The sequence below is a fragment of the Phallusia mammillata genome, chromosome 7 (assembly GCF_965637545.1).
Source record: "Phallusia mammillata chromosome 7, kaPhaMamm4.hap1.1, whole genome shotgun sequence".
Classification (NCBI taxonomy): Eukaryota; Metazoa; Chordata; class Ascidiacea; order Phlebobranchia; family Ascidiidae; genus Phallusia; species Phallusia mammillata.
Genome location: NC_137258.1, coordinates 5,699,587 through 5,715,323, shown reverse-complemented (window position 1 = coordinate 5,715,323; position 15,737 = coordinate 5,699,587). Strand labels below are relative to the sequence as shown.

The window sequence follows — 15,737 nt, the reverse complement described above, 5'->3', positions numbered from 1 at the left end:
ATTCTTGTGTACATTCAGGCAAGGTAAACATTGATATTACCAAGACAATACAGTATAGTAAAGCCTATAGTGTGTACGACTGCTCTCAAAAAGCGCCTAAAGAACTACACTAGCCTTCAGTTCCATACATTATTGATAGCTGTCAGTATGTTATGACGTTATTGCGAACATAGCTTGCATTATTTCCGGAAATCAGAAAGCCAGCTCAGTAAAATGAAAACTTAAAAACACCAATTGCTTCTGCTAGCCTCTAAATAAATGATCTGTTTTGAAATAGCATCATTAACTAGCACAGCACAGCTGAAATGGCCTGATGATTAGGCCTCGAACTCAGGACAGATCGACGCGTTGCCTCAAGCAAAAACTAGTTCTGAAACGAAATCACCTCGCGTGCTTATTCATCCATCCTATTGTTGGCTACAGTCGTTGGTGTTCACATGACTGCGTGACGCAGATGGAAGCGCTGTGTTGGGGTACGTCATTTGATTTGTCTTGCGACTATCAGGCAAGGTTGAGGAAGCTCGCAAACGAGCTGGATACAGCATAGTGAAAAGCTTGTTATCTGTCTCCAGGTTGTTAGTTTTCAAGCGAAATTGAAAGCCTAATAGCATCCACACCACAGCTAGTTAAGGTGCGCTGTGTAGTGTAGCGTTTTACCAGTCTTTCAGGTACATCAGTCAGAACAAGAAGCACAGACATTTGACAGAAAACTGTTTAGACAAACGCACTTAACCTAATTTAAACCCTTCATAACCTAGTTCTGTTTTACTACTCAGACACATAACATACACAAAGTATAGCAATGAAGAAACTTGAGTGTTTGATGATTTTCTCCACATTGCTGTTAAAATGTGCCTTTGCTGACGTCTACTTACATAACCTAAGGTAAGAGCTCGTAAAGAACAGCTCACTCTACGTTGTTGTTGCTAATTACGAAGACTGATTGAAGCCCTGTAGTAAGGTCTATATGAAACCTACTGCTGTGTGATATGTCAGGCTTCACGTTCATCCGCTGAAAACTGCTGGTGTAACCCGGAAAAGGTTGTTTGTTATTACAAGCCTTAAGTTTTGAAACGTTCAAAAACAAATCGTTTTGTGTTAGAAATAAAAGCATGATCACAAATATGCACAAATTATTTACACATTTAATGTAAGTTGAGTCAAAAAGCAATTCACGACATAATCTCAATATAACGTCATTTGCAGGGGTTCAAATAACCGCTGGAATGAGAACGGACGCAATCGCAACAACGCAAACCGTATGTTTGACTCACAGAACAATGCAAGAGGTGGTTACAACGTGGGAAGTTTGTACTACTACGTTGGTTCAAAACTGCAATTAGAATGGTAAGCTTTTGAAATGTCAACTTCGTTATGTGCTCATTGCATTAGATCTCATTACCTTTAAATTGGTGAATTGATAATAACTTTAACATTACATGACAAAACGTCAACACTACTAATCGGCGTAAGCCTAAAAGTCGTTAAAGGGGTGTTTGTTTAATTCGCGCCTAGATTTAATGTAAAGAACGCTTTAGCACAGAATTTATCGTAATCTGTCGCCTGTTTTAGAACTAATATTTTGCCACTGATTCAATATAAGTAAACCTCGGTTAATCTGGACCCGTTTTGATCAAAAAAATGTCCGGATCAGTTAAAGATTCGAATTAACCGATGTCGATTAGTTACTACATTTCAAATCATTTGTACCTCAAGTTTTGTCCGCATTAGGCGAAGATCCGGATTGACTAAAACCGGTTTACTGTACATGGAATGAACTGAATGTTACGAATTTCTAAATAGCTTGGGCCCTCAATATTTTTTCCCTTAAACAAGTTTTCCAACTGTATCCATTTTCCGCAGGACAAATCAGCACTCTTGCTACAACGAAAACAACCACTGTGACATCGTACTACAGTATATGTGTGGCCCACAGGTGCGAGACGGAACAAGCACATCCACCATCCCATCCAATCCCGCACAATGTGAGAACTTAGACTGCAACGAAGATAGGCGTTATGGAATGCATGAGGATTTCTACCATTACCAAAACTGCAGACTAAGGAAACGGAATGGTGGGCTTTACACTGCTTCCGAGGTAATTCGTTGCAGCTAAAAATTGTAATAAATTTCTTTAAGTCGTTATTTTTAACTTATTACATACCACTGTTTAATGCAGGGGTTCCTAAACTGTTTTGGTCTGTGGCCCAAATATCTATTTATTAGCGATTCGTGGCTCACCACGTGCTGTAAATTTGGGCACAAACAATTTACCTCAAAAACAGTATTTTTTTTCAATTAATGTTTTGGAAATATTATGTTTTTTAATAAACGTGGAGAATATAACAAAACAGTAGAATCTGTTCCAATAGCTCTTTGACCCATTGAAAATGTCTTGGTGGCCTAATACTTGGCCATGGTCCTCAGTTTGGGAACCACTGGTTTAATGTGTACTTTAATGCAATAGTTCTCTAGGTGAAACGTTTATTTTTGATGGACAATTAACTCATCAAACAGAATTAAGTTTCGTCCGAGTCGTAAAATGGCTGTGAAATAGTGTTTTACCACCAAAAATCGGTGCTTCGAGTACCTTTAAGCAGTTGAACCCATTTTAAACAAATTGCTGCACTAAACTGCAAAATTATGTTTGTGTTGTAAATCAAACTTGTGCCAACCGAATTTATTTTAGAACGTCCGAGAATACGCAAGCAGCACCCGTCAGAATCAAAAAGCGAACCGTTATGGCTACGAATGTGCCGAAGAGAGAGATTACTACCCTAACTGGCATCCTTCCCCGTGGAAGGTAAGTTCAAACTTCAAATTACTGAATGTGCGCATGGAGACGACGTTATAATAACAAAATAGGATAAGAAAATACATTCAAACACAAAAGCTAATAAAAGGTTTTTATTTTAACTCAATTTTTAGCACCTCCGGAAAGTTAGATTAATTTTTAGCACCTCCGGAAAGTTAGATTACAATTCGGGCTCATAACATCCTAAACAACACATCAGGAATTTGATTTAACCTTGCACTTCGCAGTAAAAAAATCTTGACATAAAATGGTGATTGTATAAACGCATATGCAAGAGTTTTTTTCTCAGAAGTAAAACAGCAGGAAATAAAAGCAATCATCGTGAAATGAGAAATTCGATTTTAATGTCTTGTCGCAAAGATTCAGCGACACTTACAGTTGTATTGGTCAAAATTACGCCACAATACGTGACTAGGAAACTGACACCAAATGGCCAACTGTGATTGGTCAATATTTTTAAGTAATCTATAAGTTTGGCGGTTGTGATTACGTCATTTTGAACACAAATGTCTGTTAATTACTTAGTAGCGTATACAACTAAAACTAAACAACTAAACCTGATCTTATTTAACTGCTAGAATGAATAAGACGTTTTGTTTTCCACCACTTGTAAAAACATACATTAAAAGAACAAACCTAGCCAATTCAGCAGCTATTTTGACCAATTTGCCAAATAAAAAGAATCTTCGCACCCACTTTAAATTTATTAGGTTAAACGGACCTGTGAGAGCCTATATTTTTTAGTTTTTGGTTGAATTTCATTTTATATGCACAGTATGCACTATAGCACGATCACACAGCATATACGAAACGTTGGTGTTAACTCATTGACATGTGTGAGAATCATACTATCATACATTAGGCAACCAAACAGCGTTTTTGTTTCATATTTAAATAACCAAATATAAATTTTCCATTATCCTCAAGCTTTTGCCAGAAAATTTTAAAAATGCCCTTTTACCCATTAGACCAGTGGTTCTTAACCTTTTCGGTGTGGTTTCCCACTAAAGTCAACCACCAACCTCAAATTTCCCATTGGTTATTTTTATAATGATGTTTTGTGCCCTACGTTAACAAAAAATAATTAATCTTTAAATGAAATAATCTCGTGAAGCGATTTGGTCTTGACCTTACAGGTATACTGCAATCTTATTTAGTTTAAATAGTGCTTCTGTGAGAGATTAAACTTTTTGGAATATTGAGTAGGCTAGTCTCCTCTGCGTGCATTAGTCATTTATTGCATCACAATTAACCAAGGAAAGGCTTTTATTAGCAAAATAGAAAAGTCATTGATACTTTTAGTCTTGTCTGTGATGTAACAAACGGCCTTTGGATTTGTATGTGTCTTGTAAACCTTGGTGAAGTTAATCTTACATGTTGTTGTGGAAAAATTTTAGTAACTTTCAACGGTTAATTTAAAGCCGGATTCGACCCTCGGGCCCGACCGACTTACATAATTTCCCCCTGAAAACATTGAAATTTCCCACCGGTTAAGAACCACTGCATTAGACGCTATGCTTCCAAATAAAGATACAAACCGTGGGCAATAAAATTAATTCCGCGTCATTTCCTGAAGTTCACAAAATACAGAGGTATTCTTCCGCGTATAGCTTTGTCTTTGTGAGACTCACAGGTTGACGTCACAAGCACGTAGGAACATACGCCTGTCTTTATGTCGCAAGTAATACATGCGTAATAGGATCTTAGTCTCCTGTGACCCAATGACCTTTGTATATTTGATTTGTTGCGAATTGTACTGTCCTGTGATATGTAGGAATACAGCATGAATCATATGAGGTTACTTGAGGTGTTTTGATTAATGATATACCGTGCAACCAATATATAAATGCATTATATGACCTAATGACCCGCCCCAAACAGCGCCAAATAATGCGCAACATGTTTATTGATTGGTTGTTGTTTGATTTTGTGGAAATACATGACTCTAACGCGGTTTCTTGGGTCCAGTAGAAAGCGTTTTGTCTCTTTTGGCGACTTTCGGTTAAATGCGTGCTGTACTGTCAACCACTAGCTAATTTCAATTTCCCACCAAATAGTTTAAAATCCAATGTTATATGAAATGCAAAAGTAATTTCAAAGGAATCTAAAATCCTGACATGATTATTCAAAGTCACACGCAACCAAACGGTTTTACGTTGCAAGTGGTGGAATTTTGGTAAAAGGTTCGACACCTTGTCATGGGAACCAACGCATGTTGACATTTCCGATTCGAAAAATATAGGTGTACCAAACACGTCTACGTTGTGTGCACTAATATAGAAACTAAAATTCACACCTGTTATTTTCACAACAATCGGTGACATTATCGATGTCACGACATCCCAACTGGAGCAAAACGTTGTGCATTTAATGTCACGCAAAAACTTGTCCGCTGTGTCATTTAAAGCATTGTCACAATAGGAAAAATGCCACCTTTTTAAATTCCAACACTTTTTATAGCTTCAAGTTGTTAAGCTAATGCAGGACAGAGTTACAAAAATTACACCTTACTAAATTAAGTATTTGAAAAGGTAAGTTAGGTATAATGCTTGCGCATTTATGCTTTGTTTAACCTCATGGGAACTAGGACTGCATGTTTATTTCACAACCATATTCTTTGTGTGTTTAGGATATTGCAATTTTGACAAACGATGTGTCGAGATGTGCAATGTATCAAAATGAAAGTCAGAACGTCAAGGAACGCTATGCCTGCAAAGTTGACCCAGCCTTTCTATACCAGGTATGCTATGTCATATATTTGTTTCACAAGCTCAAGCTTATTGTTCTTGAAACCTAATTCAATTTAGAACACAATTTTCCATTATTCGCGTTCCTTGATAAGCTAATCATTGATCAGCCTGTTGAGTGATATGTACATAAAGCAAGACGCTTGTCAAAACTTTGAATGTTGGTTGAAGACTGGTCGCTATCTGATAAACCACTCAAGCCTGAAAATCACCATGGCACAATTTCAAACTTGAAATATAAGCTTTTTCTTACACCAGCAAACTGTATGACATACCTCTTGTCATTATTTTTGGGTGATTATGCACCATTACTAACGATTTTTTGTTGCGGAGTATAAATGTTGGGCCAACAATTTTCCCTTAAGCTTTGTTTTCCAGTATTCCAACAAAAACCCTCCAGACAACAAGTACATTCCAATTACTGAGGCTGAATGCAATACGTTCGTTTATGAAGTAAACGGGGAATCGGTAAGTACAAAAACATAACTTATGTTCTTAATTTGTGTAAAAGTTTATCTACACTTATGTTTTTTGAGATTAAGATACGTACAAAAAAAATTCAAAAATGAAAAAAGCAATAAGTGGTAACAACGTTTCAAGACAATTGAGTTAAGTTATGTTTAGTTTTTAGTTTAGCAAATAATATCCCTTTTTTCGGTACAGTTCCAAAAATAGTGTGTGACGAACCGTTCGTCAGTGGTCAATGTTTAAACGTAAGCGTTATCCTTCAATAAAAGTTTTAAATACACAGATGGATCATAGCAAACACAATGTTGTTGACCTAATGCGTTTTTGCGGGTAAACGCATGTAGGTCGTTTACAATGCACGCAAAAGCAAATATTTAACAACCTTAGTTTGTTATGCCCAAAAATGGAAGTAAACACCAAAGAATGCCACTAATACTCTTTATATGTCATGGAACGACATGTTTATTTGAGGCAACAGAGTTATAAATCATGCTTTTTTAAACATACTGTCAACAGATTTGACCCATATCTAAGCATATAAGCATGACTCATCAAACTGTATATAGTTTTTGTGCCACTTTAACTCCAATACGCTAGCCACCACTTTAAAAATATTTTATTCATAACGTCACTGATAGAGAACTTGCATGTGATTGTGATATAGCCTACCTGTCCACATCTTACAAGCATGTTGAATTTGCAAATAACAACAACGAATGTTACAAACATTTGCACTACTTCCAAGTTTTCTGGCAGTTTTGTTTTAGAATAAGTCTGAATTGCATTTGTACGAAATCAATGCCTCCTTAAACGTTCCCAATCTTGCAGTAAGAGGAACACCAACGTCTATTATTAGACTTGTTGTTTAAAAATCAAAGGTCAAAGGCAAAAAAAGCCGAAATTTTTTTTTTTAATTCAGTCTGCTTATCTTATAGAAACTCGGTGAGTGGACCAGGTACCCCGCTCATGGGATTGCCGCTCCTAATTGCGTTGAATCGCAATACTCGCGTGATAATCACCTTGGTAACACAGTGGGCGGACAGACTATAAACTACAATTGGACAATTCCTGATTCGGTCAACGAACACTGTACCCTGAGAATTAGGTACAAAAATGTTTGAGAAAAGTTTTGTTTTTTGTTTGCTATGTGGTATAGTCACAAAAAGTACAAATTGCATTATTTCAACATAACTTTAAGTTTATATTTATCTACACAACTTAAAAAATGGCTGAATTAAACACATAAAAAATAGTAATAACAACAACGTTTCTGAAAACATTTTAACTAAAATATGTTTTACGATGCACAAGTTACCTTTTATTTTATGCGTTTAATGGAATTAGTTGGAATTAGTTAAGGTTTGACAAAACCTTAATGTTACATGTATGTTTAAGATACAACATAACTACTGGAGATTACGACCGTGACAACACAACATCCATCCACAACAACAGACGTGCCAGGGATGGACCTGGTCCTGACCTATGGACGCAATTTGGTAAGAAGGTTCAAAGAAACATGACACGATTTGCTTCATCAGCGCATACGTGAATCATTTCAAAGACTTGGCTCAATTTTGAAATGTTTCTACAACAAGCTGCAGACAGTGCACACTGTTTCGACCTATAAGGTCTCATCAGTGCAGCTGGTGACGAGAAATCGGCCGCATTGGCTAGTGTAGCCATCAAACGTTTTGATGGCTACACTGATGGCTACACTAGCCAATGCGGCCGATTTCTCGTCACCAGCTGCACTGATGAGACCTTATACGTCGAAACAGTGTGCACTGTCTGCAGCTTATCATTTATTGGCTCATATGCTTTTACATTTCTACAACAAAATTTCAGGCATTAAAATATAAACGAAAAATTGTTGAAAAAGCCTCCAATTGTGTTACTTCAAAAAATGTTCAACTTTACGTAAAGGTCTTTTTAAACTCATTTGCACATTTTGTGATTCCCATCAAAACGTAACCAACATCATTTATCTAAGTAATATTGGTATGTGTTTTTTAGGTTTAACATCGGATGTAGGCCTCAACCGTGGCTACAAATTAAAGGATAACCCACAAGTGGACATCTTTAACAATGAGAAGTTTAAACTTCAACTTGCTATTACCACAGAGCAATATGGCCGAACGTTCCAAGACAGGTATACAAGCATAAATGTATTGACACAAAAAAGTATACCCGCTATACTTGCATTGAGTCTAAAAAACAGTATAGTCTGTAGGGGTTAAGAAACGCAATGCAATATAAAGCCGGTATTCTTAACATAGCTAAAAAATGACCACATGATTATTCTGGCCAATCAAATGCATTTTATATTATGCTAATAGGAGCCATACCTTCGCTATTCGACCTCGTCCACCAAGCATCTCATCTGACGCTCAGATAGTCAATGTCAACGTGCGTGGTAAACGTGGAAACATTGTTCAGGTAAATTTCATTGAAATCCTGTAATTTTGCAGCAAGTGCACTCTCGTTACGGTATATGTCAAAAACAATGGACTTTTTTGGAAAACCAAATACCAATAAACTATTTAAGGTTGTATAAGTCCAATGGTGTCCAAACTTTGTTGACGACTTCCTCTCTTAACAATTCCAAACATTTTAATTCCTCCCAATATGACTACATAGTAGGTGCTAAACCATACAAAATCATTAAAAATGAGGTTTTTTATCAACTTCACAGGTAATATTCCCAGAGCTTAAATTTCTTTTTTAAATCACTTGTAAAAATTCCTTCCCTCAAGTTTTAAAATTCCTCCCTTGGAGAAATTCATCCCTCCCGGCTGGGAACCTCTATATTAGTCTTTATCGCTACTAAAAAACAAAAAAACGTACTTTGTCATATTCTGACATAAATCGTTATAATACCCAACTGTCCAGCTTTAAATATTATAGGTTACCTATTTAAATTAATAACTTGGTATGTTTTAGGTTTACCCTGCTGTGGAATACGATTTTGTTCCCAACACTGCAGTAGTGCAAAAGGACGGTTATGTCCATTACCAGTGGACAGGCTCGGACAACAATCCTGGCAACAACGACGGCCAGGGAAGAGCCAGCACTGACAGGTCGAATGTGGTCATGATCAAATCTGCTGTAAGTTGTGTTTGTCTTTCTGTTACGTGTTGTGAATTATAAGCGTTACCAGTTAGCCTGGATTTAAACCGACCAAGAATTATAACGCCAACATCCTCAAAATAGCCGAGCCTATTAGTTTAAATTTCAATGCAGAAAATATATTTTTTCTTGTTCGCCTGTTTATGAAAGTCAGCATAAATTGCCAGTTTGGAAATAAAGCGAAAACGATACGCCGTTTAAACAAGCGCTTTCGTAAAATCCCGATTACATACCTCACCAATGTAATCTTTATTATTAAATACTAAAGTCAGGGAAAAGTAGTCAATGATTTCTTCTCTTGTATTGAACACAGCAACATATTTGTTGCTTAAAATTGCGGTGTTTGACATACAACTTTGCAGCAGTACAAAACTCAATATGCCTGTATTTGGCATGCTGTAGTCATGTTTCTAAAATTACAGGTCAATAAGTAAGTTCTAAACATGCCGCTTTTGGCTCATTTTTCACCACAGCTCAATGTAAAAAGTTCATTTGGCCTAAAGATGACCATATTGAACTGGTTTTACCTTAAACCATCGGACAATGCGTGAAACACACTCCTGTCTTCCGCCAAGCCACAATTGAACCGTTTTCCAACCTTATTAGCTCACGAAACGTTGCGTGACGTAACCGCGTTGATTAACAGCTAATAATGAGTGCAATGACTAAGGGACTTTATGCATTCCAAATTAGATATTGCGTGGTACGCTTTGTAATGCAGTGAACAAACTATATGACTGTTGTATGTTTGAGAATAGTTCCTTACTCATTCACATTGTTTCCTTCTCTTGACCGAACACAACTTTGACGGCTCCAGCTTATGTTTGCTTCGGCCCTTTACTGCCTCCAGTGACCAAGCGATTTCGTAACACTTTGACGCAAAAACAAATTAGCATTAAATTTCATTATCAATTATTTCCATACAAATGTAAGATCTACTATTGGAATGGTGTTTCTACCGTTTTAGATTTTTACAGTTTAAAATGGAGCATTGCCCAGAAACGTTTCATAGCATTGTTAAACTCGTTCTAACTTTCCATTATTTTAAAGGTGTACACTGAGGGCAGTCCATCCACATACAAGACAGGCACTTATGGCCAATTGGGATCAAGTTATCCCTCCCATCTTACAAATGCTTCTCTTGGAGGTCTTATTGCTGAGGATATGAAGGCCCTTAGTATTTTGAGAGGTTGGTACACAGATTTGACATCTGGATTTAAAAAATTTGGACCAACATAATAAAATTATAAAGGCCTTTGATAGTTATGAAACTTATACGTATTTGCAGCTTGGAAAGGACTTGTATTTTATTTGTGTTAATTGATTTTGTAGCTTTCGCTGTTACACTGAGGTCTTAAAAATCAAATTGATCTGTTTTCACTTTTGTAAGAATCCGGTGTACGATCTACGATGTCAAACGAAACTTATTATTTTTTTCCAGACCATCTCGGCGGAGACATGGACGAACTAAACGACGCAGGAACTTACTTTGACCTTGGCCCACGCAAGGTCACGCAGTCTGGAAACTACAATTACATGTGTACCAGAAACAACAACTTTTCAAACAGGTCGCAAAAAGGGAAACTCGTCGTCACAGATGCGGCTTTCGCAAACGAATACATCGGAGCTCTTGGAGGCTCTGTTTCAGTCCCAAACACAGGGTACGTTTTTATCTATTAACCGTAACTGGCATAGATCCAATCGATAGGATAATTCACTTACAATATCGACAGACAAAAAATGTTGAAAATATTGCAATAAAAGTAATTCATAAGTGGTTTCCTATTCTTGTTAAGAAGTTAGCATATTTGATTGTTACCAAAAGTGTTGACGGCATTTATAGGTTTCCTGTTTTCTATAACGGTTATACATTTTTGTTTTACGTTTGCATACGAGAAACTATTGGTCGGAAACCCCTGGTACGCGTACCAAAGTAGGCACGCGAAGTTATTTTTCATTGCACCCCCAAGTTATTGAAGTTTGTATTCCGGTACTTTTTGATATTTTAAAACTTTTACAAGGCGTACTAAAGGTTGTTGCTCTAAACTAAAATAGCAGTCAGGTACAACATGCAACTTTTTATACTTACTTATATTAATAAATTAATTTGGACCAGTTTTAACAAGGATGTACTTGCCCGCAAAATCTATACTTCTTTAAGGTTATTAATATGTTTGTTGTTTTTTGCTATTTAGTGGAGGCACAAGCACAGAAGTGGTGGCTCCACCGGGAGCCCTTACCCAAGGTCAGCTGATTGGATTGTCGGAAACCACTCAAAGTGACATCACAGTTGTAGTTCATGCTCCTAATTCCGATTACGTCAGCGATTTTGTAAAGCTGGAGCCAGAGGTACTTTTAACACCTGTTGCCAGTACACTTTGTCCTTAATATATTTTTTAGTGTTGTGGTTAATATTGATGTAACCGAAAAAATTATGTCTCGGTCCCTTTTTTGTTTTATTTAAGTAAATATACATTGACTGCCACCAGTAAATATACAGAGACCTTGTACACACTGCTGATACGAATAAAAACAAAAGCACTTTTGGAAACGTCTGTGCAAGGAAATGTTTTTGTCGATTTTGTCTCAAAGATCGTGTCTAGTGTTCCTACATGTATATTTGACCGAAACATTTTTTCTTACGTTTAGGGCAAAATTAGTTCCGATTCTGCCATGCTAACCCTAAAAATCAAGTTGAACGGCGACTTGCCTTCATTGTACGTGCCGGAGGTTTACATGTCCGCTGATGGGACGAACACTTGGAACAAACTGGCTCTTGATGAGCACCAAAGTGGGTACGTGTCATTCCGCACAGACTCGGGAGGACATTACGTTGTTTCCAAATCAGTCGACGCGGGACCTATGGCCGGTATGTTACATTATGCTTTCATGAGCCTATATATTTCTTCCTTAAATAAAATTTACACACAAAAACAACCCTTCACTGTTCTGTGCTCAAAATCGTTTGTACGTTCTTGTTAATTTCGATGTGTCTTCAAAAAACAAATGCTTGTATTACAAAACTTTTGTTCGACATTTTTTTCTTTGTATAGGGAAAGGTCTGTGACTAATACATGTTCTTGAGATAGCTTTAAATTGTTACATTTAAAAATGAACGATAAATAACCCATCAAAATTATTTGCAGGTTTGATTCTGGGTGTTATCGTTGGAGTTCTTCTGTTGGTTGGAATTATTGTTCTTTTAAAGAAAAACAGAAACATTCTAGCCAGCTACAAAAACAAAGTTTAAAACAATCATCACTGTTACGTTATGCACTTATATTTGCGTACTTTTTATCTCTTATTACTTTTTTAGCTTTATTCCCTTTGTGATAAACATTGTGAGCGGAAACATTTCCATCATAGTTGTAACATGGTACGAACGCTGAATCCTTCGTAACTTTTATGAACGTCTAGATTAATATGTAGTTTCTTTTATATCACAGTTCACTGTCTTCTTGTTTACGGAAACCCTTAGCACAGTTTCTTGACCGACGATTAAGTCTTTTTTTTGCTGGTTTAGTGTGGGGAAAGAAACTTTTCTATTTCTAAGAAATGGTCACAAATTAAGATTCAGCTTCGGCTATTTTTGCGCTCAAATTGTTTAAACAACCTTTCAATTCCATTTCTGTATTTTTGATTCAGCAATAAAACTTGTACATGTACAATTTTGTGTGATAGTTTGTGGCGTATTCGTGTAACATTACACAATGGGCAAGGTTACAGCCTGACAACCATTTGTTGTAAGTTTTGTGTTTATGACGCAACACCAAAAGTCACATGACGGCAAAAACTGCAAAAGACAATGCGAAGATGCGATGACGAATATAGAGAAACAAAGAAAAAGTCTTCCTATGTTTCGGGTTTCTACGCTGAACACAGGAATATGCAATAACAAATTTAAGAAAAGGTGACGGCTGGATTCCCTTTTAAGCAAGTCCAATTCAGGTCCGCGTTTTGTTGTAATAATAAATGCTATATTTTACTACAAGTATACATATATATATGTCATAGGAATGACCCACTCAAGAACGGTAGAACATATCACTATTGGAAATGGTCTCACGGAAACAACCAAGCACGGATATGCTACAGTAACACTATAGTGTTTCTGTGGGGTTTATTTCGGTTCAAAGGGCGTAACCTATGAAAAATGTTACTTAATTGGTAATTTCAAGTCCTCTTTTATAACTGCCATCTTCAATTTGGACTCCGTCAGTGGTCCTAACTAAGTTCACATTTAGAGTAGAACGATAGCGGTCATGGGACTTTTCTGATACGGTGTACGGCGTAACACTCTTTTCTTGTCTGTAGCGCACAGGATGAAATCCGGATTCTCTCGTCATTGCACAGCGGTAGTAGGACACATCTTCAAGCTTGTTTGTTCCCGGTTTCGGTGGTGTAAGAGAGAATTGCATTTCCTACACGAAAGTATTAAGTTTGCCAACCCGTATTTTAAAGTGACAGAAATGTATCAACAGTTTGTAGTTGGCGTAAAGGTAGTTTTATGCTCGCAGGTAATTAGTTCGAATTATATGTTGGTCGCGCGTGTTGCGAAACCCGACAAACAACAAAATTCAGCACCACCAACAAAATGTATTCATAACCACTCATTCGTAAACTTTTTGCGCACAAATACATGAAGTGACAAAAAGTAATGATTTAATTAAGTTTAACAATAACCGGATATCAGTGTCACGCCTGAGGCAATACAATATCAGTTTACAATGTCTCTGCTGTTCACCCTGGCCAGAAAAAAAGATGAATGTTTACCCACATACTTCAGTATATGGTTGCACAATATTCATGGTTTGTAGTTCCAAAACAGCAGCGTTAATCAACAACTTACTTGTAGGTGCATAACAGTCTTTTTATTAGGCCACAACAACAAACTTTCCACCTGCTTATGACACACCAGATTGGTTTTATCGTCACAAGTCATAGTATTGCAGCCCTAGTACTTCAAAACATTAAAAACTGCACAGAAAAAAAAGACGAATGAGTTTCAAAATTGGCCAAAAAAACCTTTCGACAGGCTAAAAATACATTTCATATAGAGCTGTATTATATAGGTATAGATTTTGTGTTCAAATTATAAAAAACATTAATTGTAAGTTTCTTTTTACTGTCAAAGAACGAAATCAACCTGAATTCTAATTCTTGTAAAATTCTTACAACTAAAGCTATGATAAATTCTTCATTGAGCCATTAGTATGCTGTTTAATACGCAATAGCTACCAATTTTGTAGTCGATCAATCGCGACGTATCAGCAACAAGCCAATCAATCACACAATTTACTGGCATCAAATCAATTTCAGCTCATAAGTTTGTCATTAACAATACTATGTTTGGTATTTTGCTGTTGTGTAAATGTGACGTTGCTCCTGACGCAATAATAAGAGAAACGTCAATGCTGCAGCTGCACATAATACGGCTTTTTAATTGCCTGTAAAGCCCTTTGACTTTTATTTGTTTCACAATACGACTGTTTATTGCTCTTTAAATGGTTACGATTTGATGGACAATTGGGGTAAAGTAGTGCAGTTCCAATACCTTTCAGAGCGTGAAAAGGGGATTCTAAAGTAACAGCGCATGACTTAACTAATACAACAATAGGAAACGATCTGTTACTGCATGAAAGCCGTCTATCCGGTAGAGCAGGCCTGGCTTCATTCCAGCAGTTCTTGTTACCCAATAAAGCACGTCACCTGTGTCCGCCATTTCCAAAAATAATCCCTATTCTGGTCTCCTAAAACTAGAACATTATAATCGAGCTCTATTGAGGTATCTTTTTACACTGCCGTATAACCTGTAGAAAATCCTAATTGTGGCTAAAAGCAGCCAAATTAGTCATTAGAATCATTGGTTTTGACCGTACACCTTTGAAACCTTGTTTGACCCTATGAAACCAACAGTGATAACAAATTGGAATATTAATACATAGGTTACTGCCTTTGTACACCGTTCGTTTCTAACTGCACGTAGCTGTTATGAAAGCACAATACACTAAATCATGTTGTAGACAATAGGTAAATCCGTTTCTCAACAGTACAAGTATACAAACCTCAAACGTATTGGCTTTAGGTTTTTGAGCAAACTGCCATCCATTCTGCTGTACTATTTAAGTTGGTCTGTTCTACGTTGGCGAAACACCGCGGTTTGCTTTGTCGTCCTACGCGCTATTGTGTGCACTATGACGTTTATACACACAAACCACCTTTATCTCTACATAATGGGAGCCACTGCGTGCCGGTGTTCTATAATTGAAAGGCGTGGCCAAAGAAAACAACTGTAACCCTTTGCAAAGTTATTTCAGCGTAAAATCTCCACTGAGACTAATTTATTTTTCGATGGCTGCCTACTCAAGTGCTCTATTTAGCATTTATGATAGCTTAAAGTATGGTTTATAGTTAAAAGCATCTCTCCCAGCACACGTTTGGTATAATTAATCTATGAATTGTCATGCTGATTTCCTAAAGCATTATTTGCAACCAACTATATATGTTCTAAAATAACAGACAACGTGCTTAAATGTTTCGTTGGCTGTTGGTAATATTAACTGTAGAGTTCCTAGTAA

The 15,737-nt window shown here is 36.8% G+C and overlaps 2 protein-coding genes across 2 annotated transcripts; one reads left to right on the top strand and one right to left on the bottom strand.

Annotated features, from left to right (window-relative positions):
* The first annotated feature begins 402 nt into the window (after positions 1–402).
* Positions 403–12,827, top strand: LOC145237086 (protein DD3-3-like). The gene is made up of 17 exons (XM_080099823.1): positions 403–473; positions 777–885; positions 1,207–1,347; positions 1,864–2,098; positions 2,690–2,803; positions 5,445–5,555; positions 5,941–6,030; positions 6,966–7,135; positions 7,426–7,529; positions 8,047–8,182; positions 8,370–8,469; positions 8,974–9,138; positions 10,210–10,348; positions 10,601–10,820; positions 11,355–11,508; positions 11,809–12,028; positions 12,306–12,827. The coding sequence occupies exons 2-17, from the start codon at positions 803–805 to the stop codon at positions 12,407–12,409; spliced, it is 2,286 nt and encodes a 761-aa protein (XP_079955949.1). The 5' UTR covers positions 403–473; positions 777–802; the 3' UTR covers positions 12,410–12,827.
* LOC145237090 (uncharacterized) lies at positions 12,774–14,162 on the bottom strand. Its single transcript, XM_080099827.1, has 2 exons — positions 14,009–14,162; positions 12,774–13,580 (listed from the first exon to the last, which is right to left on the bottom strand). The coding sequence occupies exons 1-2, from the start codon at positions 14,099–14,101 to the stop codon at positions 13,320–13,322; spliced, it is 354 nt and encodes a 117-aa protein (XP_079955953.1). The 5' UTR covers positions 14,102–14,162; the 3' UTR covers positions 12,774–13,319.
* Between the last annotated feature and the right edge of the window lie 1,575 nt (positions 14,163–15,737).

Excerpts from the sequence above, each read along its gene's own strand:
- LOC145237090 (XM_080099827.1), bottom strand. The coding sequence starts at position 14,101 with ATGACTTGTGACGATAAAACCAATCTGGTGTGTCATAAGCAGGTGGAA. Across the intron at positions 13,581-14,008 it reads AGACTGTTATGCACCTACAA|GAAATGCAATTCTCTCTTAC; the intron begins GTAAGTTGTTGA and ends ACTTTCGTGTAG.
- LOC145237086 (XM_080099823.1), top strand. The coding sequence starts at position 803 with ATGAAGAAACTTGAGTGTTTGATGATTTTCTCCACATTGCTGTTAAAA. Across the intron at positions 2,099-2,689 it reads GGCTTTACACTGCTTCCGAG|AACGTCCGAGAATACGCAAG; the intron begins GTAATTCGTTGC and ends AATTTATTTTAG. Across the intron at positions 7,136-7,425 it reads CACTGTACCCTGAGAATTAG|ATACAACATAACTACTGGAG; the intron begins GTACAAAAATGT and ends TGTATGTTTAAG.